Source organism: Pteropus medius, unplaced genomic scaffold (assembly GCF_902729225.1).
Source record: "Pteropus medius unplaced genomic scaffold, Ma_sr-lr_union100, whole genome shotgun sequence".
NCBI lineage: Eukaryota > Metazoa > Chordata > Mammalia > Chiroptera > Pteropodidae > Pteropus > Pteropus medius.
The window spans coordinates 27,307,043-27,327,900 of record NW_024349519.1 but is presented as its reverse complement, the minus strand read 5'-3'; the positions used below and the strand labels follow the sequence as shown (position 1 = coordinate 27,327,900).

The 20,858-nt window shown below is 35.3% G+C and overlaps 2 protein-coding genes and 1 pseudogene across 7 annotated transcripts in view; 2 read left to right on the top strand and 1 right to left on the bottom strand.

The window, feature by feature from the left end:
* The window catches only part of CFAP96 (cilia and flagella associated protein 96), an 18,660-nt gene extending 14,376 nt beyond the window's left edge, over positions 1-4,284 (bottom strand). The window contains exons 1-2 of one of the 6 annotated variants that reach the window (XM_039882678.1): positions 4,264-4,284; positions 1,644-1,824 (exon numbers count right to left, since the gene is read on the bottom strand). In XM_039882678.1, coding sequence (XP_039738612.1) covers positions 1,644-1,743 — 100 coding nt within the window. In that variant the 5' untranslated portion in view covers positions 1,744-1,824; positions 4,264-4,284. Of the gene's footprint in view, positions 1-1,643; positions 1,825-3,771; positions 4,035-4,263 lie in introns of those variants that run through there. The other 5 variants (XM_039882676.1, XM_039882674.1, XM_039882673.1 and 2 more) reach the window with 5 other exon arrangements.
* UFSP2 (UFM1 specific peptidase 2) lies at positions 4,104-20,826 on the top strand. Its single transcript, XM_039882669.1, has 12 exons — positions 4,104-4,238; positions 6,696-6,774; positions 7,457-7,640; positions 7,721-7,787; positions 9,959-10,116; positions 10,499-10,691; positions 11,978-12,124; positions 15,102-15,266; positions 15,468-15,592; positions 17,306-17,382; positions 18,269-18,393; positions 20,667-20,826. Exons 1-12 carry the CDS (start codon positions 4,236-4,238, stop codon positions 20,751-20,753), a joined length of 1,410 nt encoding a protein of 469 aa, XP_039738603.1. The 5' UTR covers positions 4,104-4,235; the 3' UTR covers positions 20,754-20,826.
* Positions 15,861-15,982, top strand: LOC120618627 (uncharacterized; annotated as a pseudogene).
* Positions 20,827-20,858: the final 32 nt, after the last annotated feature.

Sequence of the window (20,858 nt, the reverse complement as noted above, 5' to 3'; positions counted from 1 at the left end):
GAGAGAGAGAGAGAGAGTGTTTGTGTGTGTGTGTGTTTAGGTTAAAGAGAAGCGTGTTCCATATTCAGGCTGAAGCAGTTCCCCTCCTGGGTATATACTCAAGACACATGAGCGCCTATATCCACTAAAAGATGAACAAGAATGTTCACAGAAACTTCATTCAAATAATCAAAAATAAGAAACAGCTCAAGGGTCCATCAACAGAACAGATAAATTGTGGTATAATAATCAAAAACAAGAAATAGCTCAAGGGTCCATCAACAGAACAGATAAATTGTGGTATATTGACACAGTGAAATACTAGTAGCCTTGTAATTTTTTAAAAGGCTGTTTTTGTGAATATTTAGAACTTCTAGTTAAGTTCAATTTGGGAAGTCCTTCAGTAATGTGAAGAATTTTTTGAAGTGCAAACAGTGCTTAAATCAACTGGTTATTTAAATGTAAATCTGTGTCACTGATTTTTTTTTTTAACTTAAATTTTTGAAAAGTAATGTATTCACATGGCTTCAAATTTAACAGTATAAATATTTTTGCAATAAATCTTCCTGCACATTAGGCCACTCAGTTCCTCTTCCACAGATATTAGTTTTGTTTTCCAGAGAATGTTTACACATGTTCCAATAAATATTTTCATACATATTCTTCTCTATTTTTAATACTTAGAATACTACATACACTATCTTGTACCTTGATTTTTTTATTTAATAATTTATCTTAAAGATGTTTTATATCAATGTATTCTTTCTTTTTGCTACATAGAAGTCACTGAAGAGCCAAAAAAATTTTTTAATTTGTTTATTTTTCAATTGCCATTTAGATAAATTATATTAGTTTCAGGTATTAGATATTTATGTACCTTATGAATAATCACCCCAATAAGTCTAATACCCATCTGACATCATACATAGTTATTACAATATTATTGACTATATTTACTATCCTATACTATACATGCCATGACGATTTTTTTCCCAGCTTTACTGAAGTATAATAGACAATTAGTTGCTCATAATTACATTGTACAATTTAATGCGATTTTTTCCAATTATAGTTGGCATATGATAATATATTAGTTTCAGTTGTACAACACAGTGATTAGAGATCTATATAACTAGTATCCTAGATCTATAAATCTAGTACCCCTCTTCCCCCTTACATATTTTTTACAACATTGTTGAATAGCCAAAAATTTAAATGAGATTTAAAATGTTTATTTACTTTATGACTCTTCTAAAAATCCCTCAACTATCCAATTATCATTTCATTTTTCAAGAAGGAATCCTGGATGGCCTTTCTGGATGCAAATGTAAATGCTATTGGCATAGTGGAACGTCCCATTTAAGGGGGGAAAAAAGCAAAAAACAAAATATTCTGGGAGAAAACTGCCATGAACCCTTGGAAAGAAGTAAAATTACCTATGAGGGGAATATACAAAGGTAGGATAATACAATATAATGAGCTTCCTGCTCTTATAAAATTATATTCTCTTACATGTATTGAAATTTCACAAGTTTATTCAATTTTAGAAGTAATACTTTAAAATATGGACCATTAAAAAATAGAATTTAACTTAAATACTAAATACGAATTTTCATATAGGAAATGGCCATTATCAGATTGTAAAGAAAACCAAATATACTTACGATTAAATTGTGTCACATATTTATCACCAACAGTAATATATTCCATTTCACTGAAGAGGCCAATCCTCTCCATATCAGTTTTCCCAATTTCTGCAGGCATGGTTGCTTCTTGCAGTGATGTTCTCTATAGAGGTAACTTCAAAAGGTTTCTTAAGACTACTTCTTTTATAGCTAAATCGTACTTTACGTTGAAAAATACAAGAAGGAAAGTTTAGGAAAATGGTGATTATTAAATTTCAGTCCTAATTATTTTCAGTCTATAAGTTAACATTCACTATAAAACAAGTCACAAATTATATAAGCAAGGAATCTACTGTGTGGGGCTGAGGGAGAATAATGAGATTCAAAATTATCACCATGAACCCTCCTCGACTCTCCAGGTGAAATATCCACGAATTATGAAATATGTATGATAGCACTGTTGCCCTGCCATTCATCTGTAGTAAATGATAAAATTATCACTGCATAGTGTGGTATACTGTGTAAACAACATCTTTTGATTTCAAGTTAGATTTAAAAATCATAGATACATAAGGTAGACCTTTTCAGTTTAGATCAAATGACTTAAACATACCGCATTGTCTCTCATATTGAAAATTATAACTTAGCTTTTCAGAAGGCACAACACATATAGGTATTACCCTATAGTAGCTGAGTTGTTTCAAGTCTAATGGAGGGAGAGAACAATTGTCTAGGCAAGATAAAAACAAAGAAAAACAAAACAAACACAAATCCACAATGAATTCAAAGTATTTGTTAAAGGTAGACTACAACTGTGAGTTTTCTTTTGAAATATCATATTAGACATGCAAGTATTTATTCAGATATTTTTTCAATTAGACATATTCTAAAAAGGAAGACCAAAAAGCTAAGACTACTTGTCTCCATTTCATCATCATATTTTTAAAGCACCAATTAGATCTAGGCAATGGGCATACATTAGTGAATAGATCAAACACTGGGTTTATGCCTTGAATTTCCAGCAAGCTGTTTCAATGACACTAAACTTGCATATTGGGAAGTGTCGACTCATTTGAACATAAATCTTTGCTAATGTTTAATAATATCAAAGGAACAAGTGAACATTCCGTTTAAACTAAAGCATAAGAAAATACAACTCCTTCCTTCTATTCCACCTCTTCCTTTGATCAAGTATGCTTTAAAACTAGACGTCACTTAGGCTGCACAACTTGAATTTGCCTTGTATTTCAAAGCTCTATCCCTACTGCCCAACTGCAAAGGCTTCGTGTGCTGCTACAGGGGCTCCTAAGGCCACTATCACCCTCATTTGTCATCATGCCCCACCCCCACACTCCCTGGCACCTGGGTTTCACTTGTCTTGTTTGAGTTCTCAGGTCAGGCTCTACAGCCACAGGACCATGGCACATGCTGTTTCATTTTAGGAATGTACTGTGCCAACCCTTTTCCTTCTCCCCAGTTAACACTGAGCCTTCGCATTATTTAGCTCATGCATCACTTTTTTAATTCCCTCTATCAGAGCCGCATGTACTTTTCTCTTCAAACTCCCACCATGGTTATCTAGCGGGTTGTCATTTTACATCCACCGTGTAGAGATCCTTTAATTAACAGCTGTTTTCCCCCACTGAACTGTTGACTCTACAAAGGCAGGAACCGTGGTATGAGCTTGGATTTTTATCACCGTATTCCCAGTGTCTGCGCAGCGCCTGGCACACAGCAATGCGAGCCTCAGAGCGAGGGAAGGAGTGAGGGAAGGCAAGAAGTTCTTGCCTTGAATTTTTCCACTACTTAACTCTTCTTGAGCAATATTTACAAAATCATTCATTCATTTATTTAGCAGGTACTTTGCAAAACCCTCCTCTGGGTAAAGCTCCCTGGTAGAAGCTAAGAAAAATGTGATTTTAAAAGGCATACGAGCTACCCCTAGAGAGCTTACACTCGGTAGACAAGAACATAATTAAGTAAAACACAAGTGGAACATGATGACTTCCCTTCGAAAGGTATGAATAAAGTGCCGTGGGGGTGCGCAAGAGGGGCAGAAAACTTCTGGCTTAGGTGAGGAGGAGAAGATTTCCCATTATGGAAACGGAAGCTGGAAGTAGGTAGGAATCTAAAGGGCAACACTCGGGGGCCGCGAGGACCAAGTCACCTCTCCGAAGAGCACCCAATCCGACAACTGAGATCAGACCATCTCAGCTACAGTCTGGGTTTACCCAGCTGCAAGAACAAAGAGGTCTGCAAGTCACCCTCGCGCAAACGCTTCCCCCGCGGGACCTTGCTGCGAAGAGCCGTCACGCGTTCAGCACGCTGTTTGTGTTTATTATGGCGTATTGCCTCGGTTACGGGAGTGTCCATTCCAAGTGCGCTAGGGGAAGAAGTGTGAGGAGCTCGAATCTGCTTCGAGGAACACACAGACTTACGAGCTTAGGATAAGAATATTTCATTATCCAACCACGAGGAGCTGCAGCGTGGTACGCCCCATGACGTACTGCCGGGCATGTTGGGAGTTGTAGTCGGCCTTCCCGGGCCCCGCCCCTCTGTGACGTCACTTCCAGGCTAGCCTCCTGGGCCCTGGGTGGATGTCTGCGCCCCTGTCAGCGCCTCGCAGCAGACATGGTGAGTACCTCTGCTCGCTACTGACCCCATCGTTTCTCCTCGGACTTCGGTAGCCGCCACGAGTACGGCTTCACAGCCTTTGGAAGGAGCTGGTCCTGCCCGGGCTCACGATGGCAGCTGTGAACCCCGTGGTCTGAGTCGCCCTCTTGGCCTCCTCGCTAGGGCTGGAGGGACGTGCCCGGCACAACCTTGAATGCCCCCAGCTCAGCTGCGTATTGACGCAGGCTTCCTGAACCTTATGAATGTGTATTGAGAAGGAGGGATTGATTATTCAGCGTTTTCGAAGGTTTTGAAGAAGAATTGGACCTGGGAAAGATAGGAATAACTTGCTACAGATACTCGATACCTTTAGTTCCCGTGTGCCACACTTCTGGTTTCCTTTCTAATTGCTCAGCCAGGTCCTCCAATCCCTATCCTACGTGCGGTGGTGTTCATCAGGGATACTTTTCTTTACATCCTGTGGTTCCTCCTAAATTTGTATCCCCAGCTCAGACATGGATTCTGAGCTCCAGATCCACATATCTACTGACTGTACCTCCACTTGGGTAGATCATATGTATTTCAACCCAGCAAGTTCAAAACACTCGTCATTTCCACCTCCCCTGGTCCCACACCTGCCCTCCAGTGATCTCTACTTCAGTTAATTGTGTCACCACCCACCCTGTTGTGCATCCAAAAAACCTGGAAATCATCTTTGACAACCCTCTTCCCAACTCCAGAACGTCTGATCAGTAATCAAGTTCTATGGATTCTAATAAATGGCTCTAAATTGTCGCTCTCTGAACTCTTACCATCCTGTCCTTTCAACTATCAGATCTAACCATCTGCCAGAATCTTTTACATGGTCTTTTAAGCAGGCCTTCCCCAATCTGTGCCCTTGCCTGGAATGGGCTCTCCCACCTCCACCTCATCTTTCTCCTTTGGAATTGTTCATACTCATACCTACCAACCCTTCTGATCTCAGCTTAAATATTATTTCTTCAGAAGTCTAGGGAGAGTCTAGTGCTCTCACGTATGACCTTTTATTGAATCATCACAATAACCATATAAGTGGTATATTTTATCATTAAATATTTTTTATTCAAATGTGTGTATAGTATTTTGTATGGTAGTATTCCCTATTTAATCAAGTTATTAAGAGCTATTTAGGTGTTTTTATTTATTTGATATGATGAACAAGAGTATGATAAGTGGACAACATTAAAGCTAAATTTGTCTTGAACTTTCCTGATTATTTCCTTAGAATAAATTCCTAGAAGCAGAATAGCACAAAGGTTGTGACCTTTCAACAGATATATGGAATAAATAAAATCAATCACCTTAAAAAACGTAACAAGGGATTTGTAAATTAGAAAAATAGTAATAGTAACTACTTCATAATCTTCTGAGGATCAGAGTCATTTTAACACAGTGACTTTTACATTTTAACAGTTTAGTAAATATTAGTAATTATTTACTTCAGAATATGGTCTTTCTCTATGATGTGTTTCCTCAGCCTGTTTGAGACACATTTTGAGAATCTAATGAAATCTTTGAAACCTCTTTCCAGAGGTTCACTTCCTACTCCACCTACCCTCAACAAAATGATACATTTTAGTTGTCATATGTCATCAACTACCTGAAACTCAGCATTTGGACCCAAATTAAGAACTGCTGATAGATTCAATTTTACAAGTGCTGTTTTCCATTTATAAGTTGCAGACATTTTTCTATGTTGTTAAATATTCTTGTAAAGCATGATTTTTTATGGCTGTATAATAGTCATAATTATTTAAGCCATCTCCTGTTGTTGACATTTAGGTTAACATCTTTATATACACCTGAATCTTTGTGTTTTGCAGATTTCCTTAGACCAAATTCCTGAATGCAGAATCACTACTCCAAGAATATGACTTATATGTGAATATAAGTCTTTGATTCATATTGCCACATTGCCTTATGAAGAATTCTACAGTTCATACTCCCACCATTAGTGATATATTCATTTCTTGTTATCATCTTGACCACTGGATAGATTCAGTATTTTCATCCCATTCTTAAATTAGATTTTTATCATCGATGTTTTCATGTCATTGTAAAACCTATAATTTAGAAATATTGCCTTACAGCAATGGTCCTCAGCTTTTTCCCATTAGAATCACTGGCATGGAGGAGCTTTTAAGTTTCCCTGTCCCTAGACCCTCCTCAGACCAATTAATCAGAAGCTCTAAGGGTGCAGCCCAGGTATCAGTATTTTAAGTTCCTCAGGTGATTTCAGTGTTGAACAAAAGTTGAGAACCCCTGATTTAGAATTTAGGGTGTTTCATTTTGTTTTTCTCTAAAACAAAATCAACTCATGAAATAATTTGAAAAGTCCACATTAATTAACACTTTAACCTAAATTCAGTTTGATTCGAATTTATATGAGGATGAATTTGTTTTGTTTTACAATGGAATTTTTTGTTTTATTTGTCATAGGTAACTTCGGAAACAATGGATATACTCTTCCGAATAAGAGGAGGCCTTGATCTAGCTTTTCAGCTAGCTACTAATAATGGTGGGTCTGCTAAAAAACTGTCCTTTTTGATTATAAAGTTGAACTTTGATTATAAAGATGAACTATATTGAGATTCTCACCAGTTTGCAAATGAAACTGAGAGAGAAGTAGGATAAATAAATTGTCTAAGATCATACAGTTAGTAAGTTATTTAAATTAGATTTAAACTTAGACACTGTGCTCCATCACCACCACTAGCCTAGGGGCTCTTCTGTGAAAATTAGAAAAAAGATGTTAGAAGTAGATGAATCTTGAAAATTTTATGCTGAGTGAAGGTAGCCAGACACAAAAGGCCACTTAATGTGTGATTCCATTTATATGAAGGTCCAGAATAGGCAAATCTATAGAAACAAAAAGCAGATAAGTTGCTGCCCTCTGTAAGTGTAGAAGGAATGGGGAATGGCTGCTAATAAATACAGGATTTCTTTTGGGGTGATGAAAATGTTCTCGAATAGGTGATCATTGTGAAATCCCGTGAATATACTAAAAACAGCTTTACATGTTAAAAAATGAATTTTGTGGTCTGGATTTTATCTCATTTTTTATTAAAAAGGCAAGAAAGTTTTTTTATGATCATTGAATCTAGGGAATGGATACTTCTGCTTTTGCGTGTTTGGAAGCATTCAGGTTGAAAAGTTTTAAATTTTTCTCATCAACTTCTTTTTATATTCTTTTAATTTAGAAATTTTTATCAAGAAAGCACTAAAACATGTGCTGAGTGACCTGTCAACCAAACTTTCTTCAAATGCACTGGTGTTCAGAATTCGCCACAGTTCAGTATATATATGGCCTAACAGTGACATAAACAGCATTCCAGGAGAACTGACTGATAGTTCTGCTTGTAAGAGCATCATGCGCTTTATTCAGTGAGTATGTCTGAAGATTGCTAAAAATATTTTCAGAACATCTTTCATGTTATAAACATCTTTGTGTATTAAAAATTTAGATTTGAACAGGAAGAAGACACAAAACAAAAATTCATGAGAAAGAAAGACAAAAAGTTATCAGACACGGTAAGTGAATCACCTGTCCTTTTAGTGGTAAAAATTTTAAGTCCTTGAATTTGGAGTTGAATGAGATTTTAGGGAGTATTTAATCCATCTCTTAGTTTTTTACAGAGCAGGTTATTGAGGTCCGGAAAGATAAGTGATGTGCAGAAGCTATATCTCTGTTTTACATATTTAAACTTCTGTCCCATTATAATACTTATCTTAAAATTTTTTGAATACTTTCTTTGTTCCCACAAAAATAAAACAACTCAAGTACATTTACACAAAGTATTTAAAAAATAAATAGAAAGGAATCATTCTGAAACATGACAGTGACACATTATGCTGTGTGAGATAGTAAATAATAAATGATTTACTTTTCTTCACACTGTTCTTGGTTCTTTTGATTTTTGAACCATTATGAGTACCTTCCTGCCATGTGCCACAAACTTTGCCAGACATTGTAGATAAAAAATGGAGCTACTTCTTCAAGGCAGGAAGTTGTATGAAATTAATTTACTTTAGTGTTTTTCCAGGTTGGTAGGGGAAGATAGCATGGATGCAAGGTTGGAGAGGTGGGCAGGGGACACTTCAGAAAAAGCTCAAATAAACCAGTAGCTATGGTAGCTATGATAATAGAAGAGAAAGAAACAAGAGATATTAAAGAGATAAAATGGATTACACTTGGAAACTAATTGGATATGAGATGACCAGTTTCTTGCTTGGGTAAAAAGGGAAGTTGGCATGAGATCAGTTTGGCACATGAGCTGTTAGTTTTACCAATTTGGAGTATACACAGCAATTGTGGGCTATAAATAATTATTTGAGAATTACTAGTAGATAGAGCTTGACATTTTGAGGAGTACAAGTCAGTTATTTTGTAGAAAGTTCTTCAGTTTGGGTTCGTTATATTCTTCCTCGTGATTAGATTCAGGTTGTGCACTGTTGGTGGGAATACCAGAGAAGTAATGTTATGTCCTTCTCCGCACATAACATTGCAGAGGCATATGCTCTCAGTTTGTTCCTAGTATAGGTGATATTAACTTTGATCACTTAATGAATGTGGTATCTTCCACTTTTCTTTACTGTAAGGGTACTATTTTTTCCCCTTATAATTAGGAAGTATCTCATGGGAAGATACTTTGAGATAATGTAATATCCTATTACTCATCAAATTTTTACCCACCACTTCTAGCATCAGTTAGTAATTTTTGCCAGAATCCAATATTAGTCTGATGGTTGTGAAGCGATTTTTTTTCTGAGTGGTGATTTTTCCTTCCATATTTATTAGATAACATTATACTGTGAGAAGAGCTTTTCCTTTACCCTATTTATCTATTATCTGCACAGAATCATAGATTCTTATTTTATGCAATTATTATTATACTATTATTATTTTGATGCTCCTATTTTTCAAGATTTGGCTGATAGAAACTTCTTCAAGCTAGTCGCAATGTTTTTTTGACACTATATCTTTGAGTACTTCCTACCTTCTTCCATCAGCTTTTTCAGGCACATCATGGAGTTTTCCCTGTTCCAACTCAGCAATCAGCCATTTCTCCAAGGACTGTGCACATGCATACATCCATACATCCATACTAATATATACACACACATACATAACATATACGCTCATATTTACCTATGTAAATCATATTTATACCTCCAGTTCTATTTCAACCTCACATAGTTCCTGACATTTTCCCAGGGAGAAACCTGACTTACAGTATCTTCAATATTTTCCTAAATCTGTTCAATATACAAAAACTATTTTCAGAATTGTTCATACCACTGTCAAAATCAAATCTATTAGAGTTCAGTATTTGTTTATAGTTCTTTGTGTCTTTAGAGCAGGATTATATAGTTTAAAAGTACCTTTAGTATATGGTTATTGTATCTTGTTCACTTGATTTTTGTTTTTAATTTTTAAGTCTATACAAAAGTAGAGAGAATCGTGTAATGAACCCTGGTGAACCTATGCCAGCTTTAACATTGATCAATACATGGTCAGTCTGATTTCATCTTCACTCCCTACTCACTCTCCACCTCTCCTCAGATTATTTTGACGCAGAGAAGAAGTTTTGTTAGGATTTGAGCTTTAAACAATTTTCTGTAATATAGTTTTTGTCCTTAAAAAGTCCTTTTATTTAGTGTTCACTGTACTGTAAGTTGACTGCTACTGTTTATCTCTATAGCATCAAATAGTAAATATAGATCTTATGCTGGAAATGTCAACCTCTCTGGCAGCCATAACCCCCATCATTGAAAGAGAAAGCGGAGGACACCACTATGTTAATATGACTTTACCGGTTGATGCAGTTTTATCTGTCGCTCCAGAAGAAACATGGGGAAAGTAAGTATATTATAGAACTACTGCCGCATTTAAATGAGGACCCTGCCCCGAAGTAATCTGTGTCCATTTCTGAGTAGCATATAAGCATATCCAAGGTGGTGGTGGTTATTTTTACTATGATTTATTCCTTGTTTAATATTAAAGTAATCATCATCTAGTAATTAAATATTTATTTGGAGAAAGTACGGTACAAAACTTGTAGGGCTTTCTCTTTATCTACTCAGAGGAAATATAGAGTTTATTTAACTTTTCATAATTTAGACTTCCTTAATAAATTTGGTCCAATTAAGTTTTTTTTACTATATCAGGGATATATTAACTCCATACTTTATCTAAGCCACTATAACTTTGGTTAATGCATGTGTATATTTTCCTCCCACAGAGTTCGTAAACTTCTAGTTGATGCAATTCATAATCAACTAACTGATATGGAAAAATGCATTTTGAAATATATGAAAGGAACATCTATTGTGGTCCCTGAGCCACTGCACTTTTTATTACCAGGGGAAAAAAAATTGGTAACAATTTCATATCCATCAGGAATTTCAGATGGTCAGCTGCAGGCCTATAGAAAGGTAAGACTAGTTCCTTTATTCTTAGGTAAAATGACTGTCATTCATTTTATATTTAATTACATATTTCTAGTAAGTGGAAATTATTTTATGGTTAAACTTTACAGTATGGAAACAGAATATTAGTTTAATATAGCATTTAATTTCTGTTCTAGAACTTTTTAAAATATTACAAATGAAAAAATATATTAAACCCATATGTAACATTTTAATTATATATGCTCGATGTGGTTCATATATTCTATGAAATTTTTTATTTTTCCATAATAAAATAATGAAAAGATGCTTAAATACATACCTAGAGCAGCTGATGAATGTTAATAAATACCTTTTCCCTTCCATTCAAATTTGTGATAAAGACTAGATTACAATTAGGGAATGGAAATTAGGATTTATGCTAATTCTAATTAGGATTTATGATAATACACTATCTCCCACTTCCCAGGGTTATTTGGGTTTTATTAAAGGCATTCAAAGAAATGAGATTTACTGGCAAAATGACTAGTTTTAGAGTGCCTGTTTTTGATGTGTGGCTTTGCCTGGCACCCATCAAAGTGTACCATGGATGCATCTTCCTAATCTCTGTCCCTGAGAAGAGACGTAATACTGTACCTCTCTGTAAGTGCTAGCTGAATTGACTTGCAGAGGCAACAGCTACAGGAGCTAATGACCCCATTCAAACTGCTAGAGCGCATAGGAGATATGAAAAAGAAAATGTCAAACTTTTCAAGGTAACAATTACATATTTCTATACAATTGGGAATATTTTCTCATTTTAAACGTGTATTTTTATTTTGATGCTATATTGGTTGGTTTCATACCACCAGTTTCTACTCTGAAATTTAATCACTATCCTTTATATTTAAGTACTTTAAGCATGATTTTTCAAAATATTTTGATATAAGTATGTCATTGTCATTAGTTATAATTTACTCATTTACAAGGCTGTTTGAAAACCACTCTTAATCCTGGATGTATTTTAAAAGACTGTGTTATAATAAATAATTAATTTTAAATTATTGGTCTGTCACTCTTAGCAAATTATTTTTATTTTTCTATGTTCCCTTCCAGTTTCTACCTATATACATAAACAAAAATAAATCTTAATTGATTTTAGTTTATTCTCACTCCCTTTGACCTTAGTCAATTAAATCATAAGAGTGTTTGATAACTTTTATAACTAATATGTAGTTCATTTCCTATGTTTTATATCTTTTAGTTTATTTACCGACTAGGAATCTAAATCATTTAACTTTTTTGGTCTTTCTTATGATTCTTATTTCCTTTAGGAGTTACATGATCTCTTCAATCTGCCTCATAACCGACCTTATTTCAAAAGGTCCAATGCTTATCACTTTCCAGATGAACCATACAAAGATGGTTACATTAGAAATCCACATGCTTATCTCAATCCACCTAACATAGAGACTGGTATGGTGAGTTTAATAATTATTTATGGGAGTCAATTGATCATTAATGTCATTAGTTTTTTATTTATACCCAGTGGAATTTGTAAGGATTGATCCATAATGTATGTCATCCCTAAAACATAATTTACTATCCATTTCTTTTAATAATCATTGCTTAAGATAGCAGTAATTCACAGTGTTCTAAAATGGTTAGAAATATATAGTATGTACCACATTACTAAAATTCCATTCCCTAATTTCTTTAAAGACTTGTCCATTTTATTTTTATTCTGAACCTGAGAAATCATGCTAATTAAGGGGATATTCTACTCAAATCACACTGTAACAGAAGTCTGATAAAAGTACTTTTCTGTGCAGCATGGACTGAGTTGCAAGGGGTAGGTCTTTACTAAAAGTCACTGAAATACGGAGTGTGGGGGAAGGGTTCCTGTAAGGATGCGTGTAGGCCAGTAAGAAAAGATCTCATGGGCATCCAAGAATAGGAATGCTTGTATAGGAATGTACAGCTGGGCCTCTTAGTACAAAGCAGCTGCTTCAGTCCTGGGCCTACATTGACTTCTTGATGGTATTTCTGCTGCTTTTGATCGTAACTGACCTATTCCTTCCCCTTATCTTTTCTCAGCCTCATAGCTTCTGTTCCTTTTGTTATGTGAATTATTTCAGCTTGTGTATAACTTTTCCCTTCTCTTCCTCACAGCTGCTCATTGTATACATCTGTCCAGCCTCATTCCCTGCTACTTTCTGCCTGATTCACACTGCACCTCTCAATTTGAATTCCTAAGAGAGGAAAACTTGGCCCTCTTGTCGTGGCATTTATTCAGGACCTGCTGAGTCTCCAAGCACTTTGTAAGGGAATTTTAAGAATTAAAAATGAATACATGATACAGTGTCTACCCTAAAGGAGTAAAGGGGCCACCCTTCTAGTCCGAGCCATCAGAGTGCACTTGGGACAACAGTTCCACCTGCAGAGCTACGGGCAGACCAGCTTCCCCTAGAAAGATCTTGGCTGGGCACTTACTGTTACATGTATAGATAAGTGATAACATATGATTTCACTTATTTCACTTATATAGGAGGAAATCTTGAGACCTCTTACTAGTTAAAAATCTTGCTGTCACAGTCATGGAGCCATAGAATCGAAAAACTTAAGAGTCTCAAACAATATAACTCTTGATGGTCTTCTAATTATTACATTAATTTTCTCTCTCAGACTGTATGTGAAACTCCTTTAGGGTAGATGTGGTATCACATAGTCAGTTTTAATTCTTAATACTTCCTTACAAAGTACCCGGACATTCAAAAGGTACTAAATAAATGCTGATTTTTGATAATGAAATGGTTCATTATCTCTATTAGAGATACAAGAAGCATTTATATTTTTAAAAATTTATTATATAACATTTGATGTGTACGTATAACACATATGTAAATTGTAAAGCATAGTAAGGAAATGAACACTGGCAAACTCCTTACCCAGTTTAAGAACTAGAACATCACCAGTCTACCTTGTGTGTTCCTCCGCCTCCTCCCATCCTTGAGAGGAACTATTATACTGAGTTTTATGTTCATCATTCACTTCCCTGTTTTAAAATAGTTTCATCATAGATGTATATAGTTCTTCAACAATATAGTTTTTAATTTTTCTTGATTTTGAGATTTATAAAAAGTGTCATTGCATGTATAGTTTTCTATAACTCACTTTTCACTCAATATTGCATATCTAAACTAAGATTTATCCATGGTATTGTGTCTAACTATAGTTCAGTTATCTTTATTGCTGTATAGTATACCTTTGTATGATTTTTTTTCAGGATTTTTACTATTTAGACAACCCTGACTAGTCCAGGAATAGTCCAGGAAAATCTCCCCATCTTAAAAGCCTTTATTTAATCACATCTACAAAGACCTTTTTCTTTCTTTCCACGTAAGGTAGCATCCACAGGTTCCAGGGATTAGGTGTTTTGGGGGCCAATTCTCAACCTGTCATAATTGTCTAGTTATAAATTTTCTATGTGTGGTTGGTTAAGAATATATATATTCTCTAATTATTGGGTGAAGATTTTATATTTGTCCATGACTCTTCTTACCTAATTTTTAAAATGTAATACTAGTTTGTCAAAAAAGACTCATATCCCTAGCATAATACTACAAGAAAGAATTTATATGACACTGGCCCTTATTTAAGAATCTTTAAATAGCATACCTGGGCTATAATCATGGCAGGTTTACAAAATTGCAGATACATTCTTCCTATCCCATTATATGAATGCTTCATTTGTTCATTCCTTTATTCCTTCCTTTATTCATTCACCATTTATTCAAAAAACATTTATTGACTATTTCCTGTTTACCAAGTCCATTGCATTAGCTTGGGCCCTGAAATAACACAGTATACACCCTTACTGAACTCACATAGTAGTGTGGGTAGGGAGATATTTGAATAATAATAAGGTGTCAAGTAGTGGTGTTTTGAAAAAAAAAAATTAAAGCAGGATAGAGAGTGACAACCAGGGCAGGGGTGGGTGGTGAGGGAGTGAGCATGCCATTTTTGGATGGAAAAATCAGGGAAGGCATCTCTGACATTTGAACAGAGAGACCTGAGTGAAGTAATGGTGCAAGCTCTAAAATTATATGGGAAAAGAGTATTCCAGGCAGACGACACCATAAGGCTCTGATATCAGATTGTCTCTGGCATATCTGAATCTAAAGCAGAGCGAGCAACACGGCAAAGTGGAAGTAGATGAAATTGGAGAGGAGGCCAGCATGCAGCACTTGACAGGCCTTATATATCCTTTGGTAAGGGCTTTGGACATTTAGTAAAAAGCCAAGACAATATAATGTTGAACTGTCGTTCTTTAAAGGCATTTTTATAAGGAACCAAAGGAACAGTCTAGCTCTGAATACAGTAGACTTGACTCAGGTGTGTGTAAAGAATATATGCATCTAAAGTTAATATTTTACTATATTCATTCTTTTTATGTAGATTTATGCAGTCCAGGGCATATACGGTTATCATCACTATATGCAGGATCGGATTGATGACAATGGCTGGGGCTGTGCTTATCGGTCTCTGCAGACTATCTGCTCTTGGTTCAAACACCAGGGATACACAGAGAGATCCATTCCAACACACAGAGAAATTCAGCAGGTATAGAACATGCCATTTTAAATTATAATCAATTGTACAGTTCATTAGCCCTTAATATATCATTAATAATTATTACCTCATGGTACAGACTTATTTCTGTTTTGAAGGAAAAAATATATTGGTAATCAAGGAAAATGCCCTAAGTGTAATTTCTAATAGTTATCTTATATATGGGTTTTTTGTATTTTTAAATACATAAAGGCTCTAGTTGATGCTGGGGACAAACCAGCAACATTTGTCGGATCAAGGCAGTGGATTGGATCTATCGAAGTACAGCTGGTACTGAACCAACTGATTGGTATAACTTCAAAAATACTGTTTGTCAGGTAAGGACACATTAAGAAATTACAAAAATCATTTCAAACAAGTTTGTCATTTTATTAAAATTATCAAAATATTATATTTTTTCCACACATTTGTTTTCACTCCTTTTCTTCTTCCACATTGCCTCATTGTTTTATAAACCTAATTTTTCTTAACCCTAAACTTTTTTTGGTTAATGTTTAGAAGACTGAAGTTTATGAGTAAACTCTGTAATATATACTTTTATGATTGCAGCCTACTGTTAGCCGCGAGTAGAAAAACTTGGAAATAGTCTACAGCCATGCTACCCTGAACAAGCCTGATCTTGTCTGATCTCAGAAGCTAAGCAGGGTCAGGCCCGGTTAGTACTTGGATGGGAGACCACCTAGGAAGAAGACTAGGTGCTGTAGGCATAAAACATGAAATAAAATAAAAAAATAAGGAACTGTAAGCTGACAAGGTCCTTGCAATCTGTGAGGTTAACCAAGGGTTGCCTCCCTTAAAAATTTTTAAAAAAAAAAGGAAAGAAAAACTTGGAAATATGTCAACTTTGAGTGAAGTTATAGAAAATCAAGTTTTTATGCTCAAGTCTTTAAAAAGTCTTGAAAGCAGAAAATCAAATGTTGATTTATGACTGACCTTTCTGTTTACTTCCTGTTCTTTCTCTTAAGATGTTAATAAATGAACATGTCCATATGTCTGAATAGCATGTTCATTTCAGTCTTTCCAGTATAGCTTAACTATAATTCTGACATTAAAATATGAGCAAATCTAAATTAAATAAGATTGATTTTTGTGGCCATAACTGGCTTCCTCATTTTATGAGCTGTATAAGATAGAAAAAATAATTTTCTATCATGGCAACCTTGATTAATTCAGTAACATCCTTATTCGTCCATGTACTTGAATACATCTTGTTTCACAGTTGCAGCCTGGATCAGCTATGGAAATCAGTGCTAATAAATAAATGATAGATTAAGTAGTGAAGCATATGGTGATTAAAAAGTGAAAGTTTTATTGCTTCTCGGCCTTTAGCTAAGATCAGGTGTAAAAAATGAAAGTTTTGGCACATTAAAACATTATACATTCTTTACTGGGCAAGAGCTAAAGTTTAGTACCACCTGGCACCTCCAATCTAAAAAATATCTCCCTTCATCTGTCCATCTTTCTCTTCTCAAAAGTACAACTTGTACAGGATGTTGAAATATTCCCTAAAAATATGTTGTACTCCAAAGCATTTTGTAAATTTTCACATTAGTTTTACAGACATTGTCTATTTTACTCCTAGAATCTCCTGTCGTATAGACAGGGCAGGTATTATTTGTCCCAATTTAAAAATGAAGAAATACAGACTAAGAGTCTGACAGCAAGGAGACAAGAACCAAAGGCTTAAAATTCATTCTTCTGAAATTAAATCCACCTATAAAAGCCCCCTGAACATCAAGGTAACTGTTTTCAATCTCATGTTAAAAATCCAAGACCTTTATGCAGTTCCAGAAATGAAGAGTCAAAGTCTTCTTGCTTCTTTCCTAACACATTTAGTGGCCTTAAATATTTAGAAAGGTTATGTTGCTCTAACTTGCTCTCTCAGTTGGTTCCCTACCACTTAAATTTGTTTTAGTTTTTTTCAGTAATCAAAAGAGAAAACAAAAAGGTAGAAAACATTGGTTCTTAAGCTCATTATTAGACCATAGTGTTTTAAATAATTCTTCTGATAGAAAATGGTTTCTTTCTAGCCAAGGTTCTGAAATGGCCTCGCAAGGACGGGAACTGGCCAATCATTTCCAGAGTGAAGGAACTCCAGTAATGATCGGTACGGTGTTTGGATATCTTGGGCTCCTTTGGTAGAGTGGAGAGTATGTAAAACTTACCATTAATATAAATATTTAATGTCACATAAAATCAGTCATTTTAGAACATTTTAAAATTAGCTTTTATACCGTACAGATTGACCTCTGGATATTTTAAAATTTGCAAGGCAGGAGGAAAGTTATAAAAAAGATTATAATAACCAAAAGAAAAGGCTAAGAAGAGAAATGATAACTGTGTTCATATAAAGAGTTGAAAGCACTATGGAAAAGAGGTTATGGTCACTCAACTGAGCACCCTATGTCCTTTCTGTCACTAACTTGGCTGGCTGTGTTGCATTATTGCTAATTGCTTAACCTCTGGGCTTTATTTGTAAAATAAGGGATTGGATTAGCTATTCTAAAGATTTGTGATTCTGTGAGGAATAAGACTTGTCCAGTGATGGCAGAAAGCAAGCTAAGAGGGGTATGTAGAAAATGGAGGTAGGCTGATTTCAGCAGAATATCAGAAAGAACTGAATGAGTGGATGGCTGTATCATGGGAAGTACTCAGAGCAGGCGGCGCATGCCCATTTGCTGAGAGTGGTACCAGCAGTGATTGTCACTGTGTTCAGAGTTTAGGCTCTCTATGGCACTTCCTAAATCCACTTTAGATAATTTTGTGGCTATGGCAGTGGAATATAAACCTTATATGATTATAGATATGATAATATCTTTTCCATCTTAAGGATATGATTTTATCTTTTCAGAATGTATTTGACATTGTGGTCTTTCATGATATAGGCAAGTCAAAATTTTAATGCTGTTAGGTCAGTTAATCTTTTTAAATTGAAATTGAATAGGAAGTTATTAACGTACACCCTCTCATATTTCATATTTCCTCTTCTGTAGGGGGAGGAGTTTTGGCCCACACCATACTAGGAGTTGCATGGAATGAGATTACAGGGCAGATAAAATTTCTGATTTTAGACCCACATTATACAGGTGCCGAAGATCTGCAAGTTATTTTGGAAAAGGTAGGTATCTGTTTAACACAAATTTACATGCAAGGCAAAGGATAGTAAACTGGTTGTTAACAAAAAGAGTACAGACTGAGGGCAGAGATCCTCCCTGGAAGGAGGTATCTCAGGCTGTGACACTCTCTAGACAGGGGGTACCGGAGGGAACTAAAGTAAAATTGCAAAAGACAAAATTTAGTTTAGATTTATATAAAGACTCTCAGTTATTAAACTTAATAATGGGACACAAAGCTCATAAATGTATTCCTATCGAAATTTTACTGCTTTGCATAAATAAATATATTATGGTTTATCAATGCCTTGAAATTGGAGAGTGGGGTATATAATCTTTATAATTTTAGAAATTAGCGAAAAATAGCTGAGCAATATGTTGGATATTACGGAGGCTTGACTACTTTTAATTTATTTACATATAACTTAATCTCATTCTATAAGGGATTTGAATAGAATAATGGAATTGCTCTATTAGCACATATAAGAAACCATGAAGCCAATGCTTGGCTATCAGTAGAACTATTAACTCTCACATAACTCAAGAATCTAGGGCACTGTCTTAGTCCATTAGGGTGGTATAACGGAATACCATATATTGGGTGGCTTTTAAACAACAGAAATTTATTTCTCACAGTTCTGGGGACTGGGAAATCCAAGATCAAGGCACATGCAGATTCACTGAAGGCCTTCTTCCTAGTTCATAGACAGCAGTCTTTTTCACTGTGTTCACTTGTTGGGAGGGATGAGGGACCTTTCTAGGGCCTCTTTAATGAAGGCACTAATCCTATTCCTGAGGGCTTCACCTCCATAACCTGGTTACCTTCCAAAGGCCCCAACTTCAAATATCATCACATTGGGAATTAGTTTTAACATATGCATTTTGGAGGGACACAAATATTCAGTCAATAGCAGGGGCCTTTGGGAAAGTTCTGCCTCTGCCTCAACCCTCTTGTGAAACTTTCCTGTTTGACATTCCCAGGCCAGTCACCTCAAAGGAAAGAAGCATGGCTCCCCTATCTACTCTCATCTATTTCTGGTTTGGGGACCCTTGCTACTCACTTCTCTTTAAAAAAAATTGACTCTGGTTACCTGGAGAAGGCCTACATGTGTGAAAGGATCCCAAAAAGATTAAACAGAAATAGAATAAGCCTTTTTTCTATTTATCATTAAGAAAACAGATTTTAGGACATTAAATTAATTAGAGTTTTGCTAAAGATAAGCTTATTTTTGTATAGAAACAGGTCTCAAACAGAATCAACCAAACTTAATGGCTGGGAGCAGTGGGAGTAGGAATGGTAGAGGATTTTTTAAATTTTTTTACTTTCATCTCGCTTGCATTTTTACAATGTGTACCTTATTTCTGCAATCAGAAAAAGAAAAATGAAAGAATTAAGAGCATCTCCACTCAATCCTCCTGCCTCCACACTAGAAAAGAGAGCTAACACACCATCTTCTGTAAGAACTATGAACTTTGACTTTAGGTCCCCGCCAGAATAACCTGAACTTCTGAGTCAGTCAGGATAAGGAATAAGACTTCTACTGGTCACTCACTCAGTGATATTTTAAGAGTCCTAGCTAGCCTCCTCACAAGTATTTTGCAAACAAAGCATTTCATTTCAGAATGATATAACACAGATTAGTTGTTAGCTGTGTCTTTAAGAAATCAATGGCCCTAGAAGAAATTTGATAAAACTTTTATATTCACAATGAGATTTTGTTTGAAAGTAATTTTCTCTGCTGTGGTAAAGGATTGATACTGACATAGAGAATGGAAAATGGAATGATTACAGCCTGAGGGAAATGAAGGGCGTGGAATGCAATTTAAGGGGCAAGCTCAGATTTCTCACTACCATATTTCCTCATAGCTCAGATGCCTCTGCGTGATACATATTACAGTCTTTTATGGACTACTAAGAAAAACAAACTGCTAATTAAGCTATCACATGCCATCCACTGCCAGAATTGTAAACCGATATATCTTAGAATTAATAAAATGTGGAATTTGGAGTATAGTTACCACAAGGAAGCTTTTCTCTTTTTTTTTTAATGATTTCTATGATTAAATACCATAGAATTTAAAAAAAATAATAATTCTATCTGAAATAGAAATGAGTTACTTTTCTATGCTTTATAGGAATTCAGGTCTTTGAATTATATAGGTATTTAGGGTCTTAATCCACGATCCTGCTGACAGAGCAGGATTGTAAAATGTTACAATTTCGATCCTATAGACCTGTAACTATAAAATGTTTTCCTTTCCCTTCTTTCAAATCTAGGGCTGGTGTGGATGGAAAGGCCCAGATTTTTGGAACAAGGATGCTTACTATAACTTATGTCTTCCTCAGCGACCAAATATTATTTAAGATATCTTGGAGTCAAAGACAGTAGTAAGTTTACTATAAATTTAATAAAAAATACATTTAATTTCAGATTAAATCCTGGGTGTAGTTTGATGGTTTAACCTATAA

Coding starts and splice junctions, on each gene's coding strand:
- UFSP2 (XM_039882669.1), top strand. Junction 10,117..10,498: donor CCAGAAGAAACATGGGGAAA/GTAAGTATATTA, acceptor TTCCTCCCACAG/AGTTCGTAAACTTCTAGTTG. Junction 12,125..15,101: donor CTAACATAGAGACTGGTATG/GTGAGTTTAATA, acceptor CTTTTTATGTAG/ATTTATGCAGTCCAGGGCAT.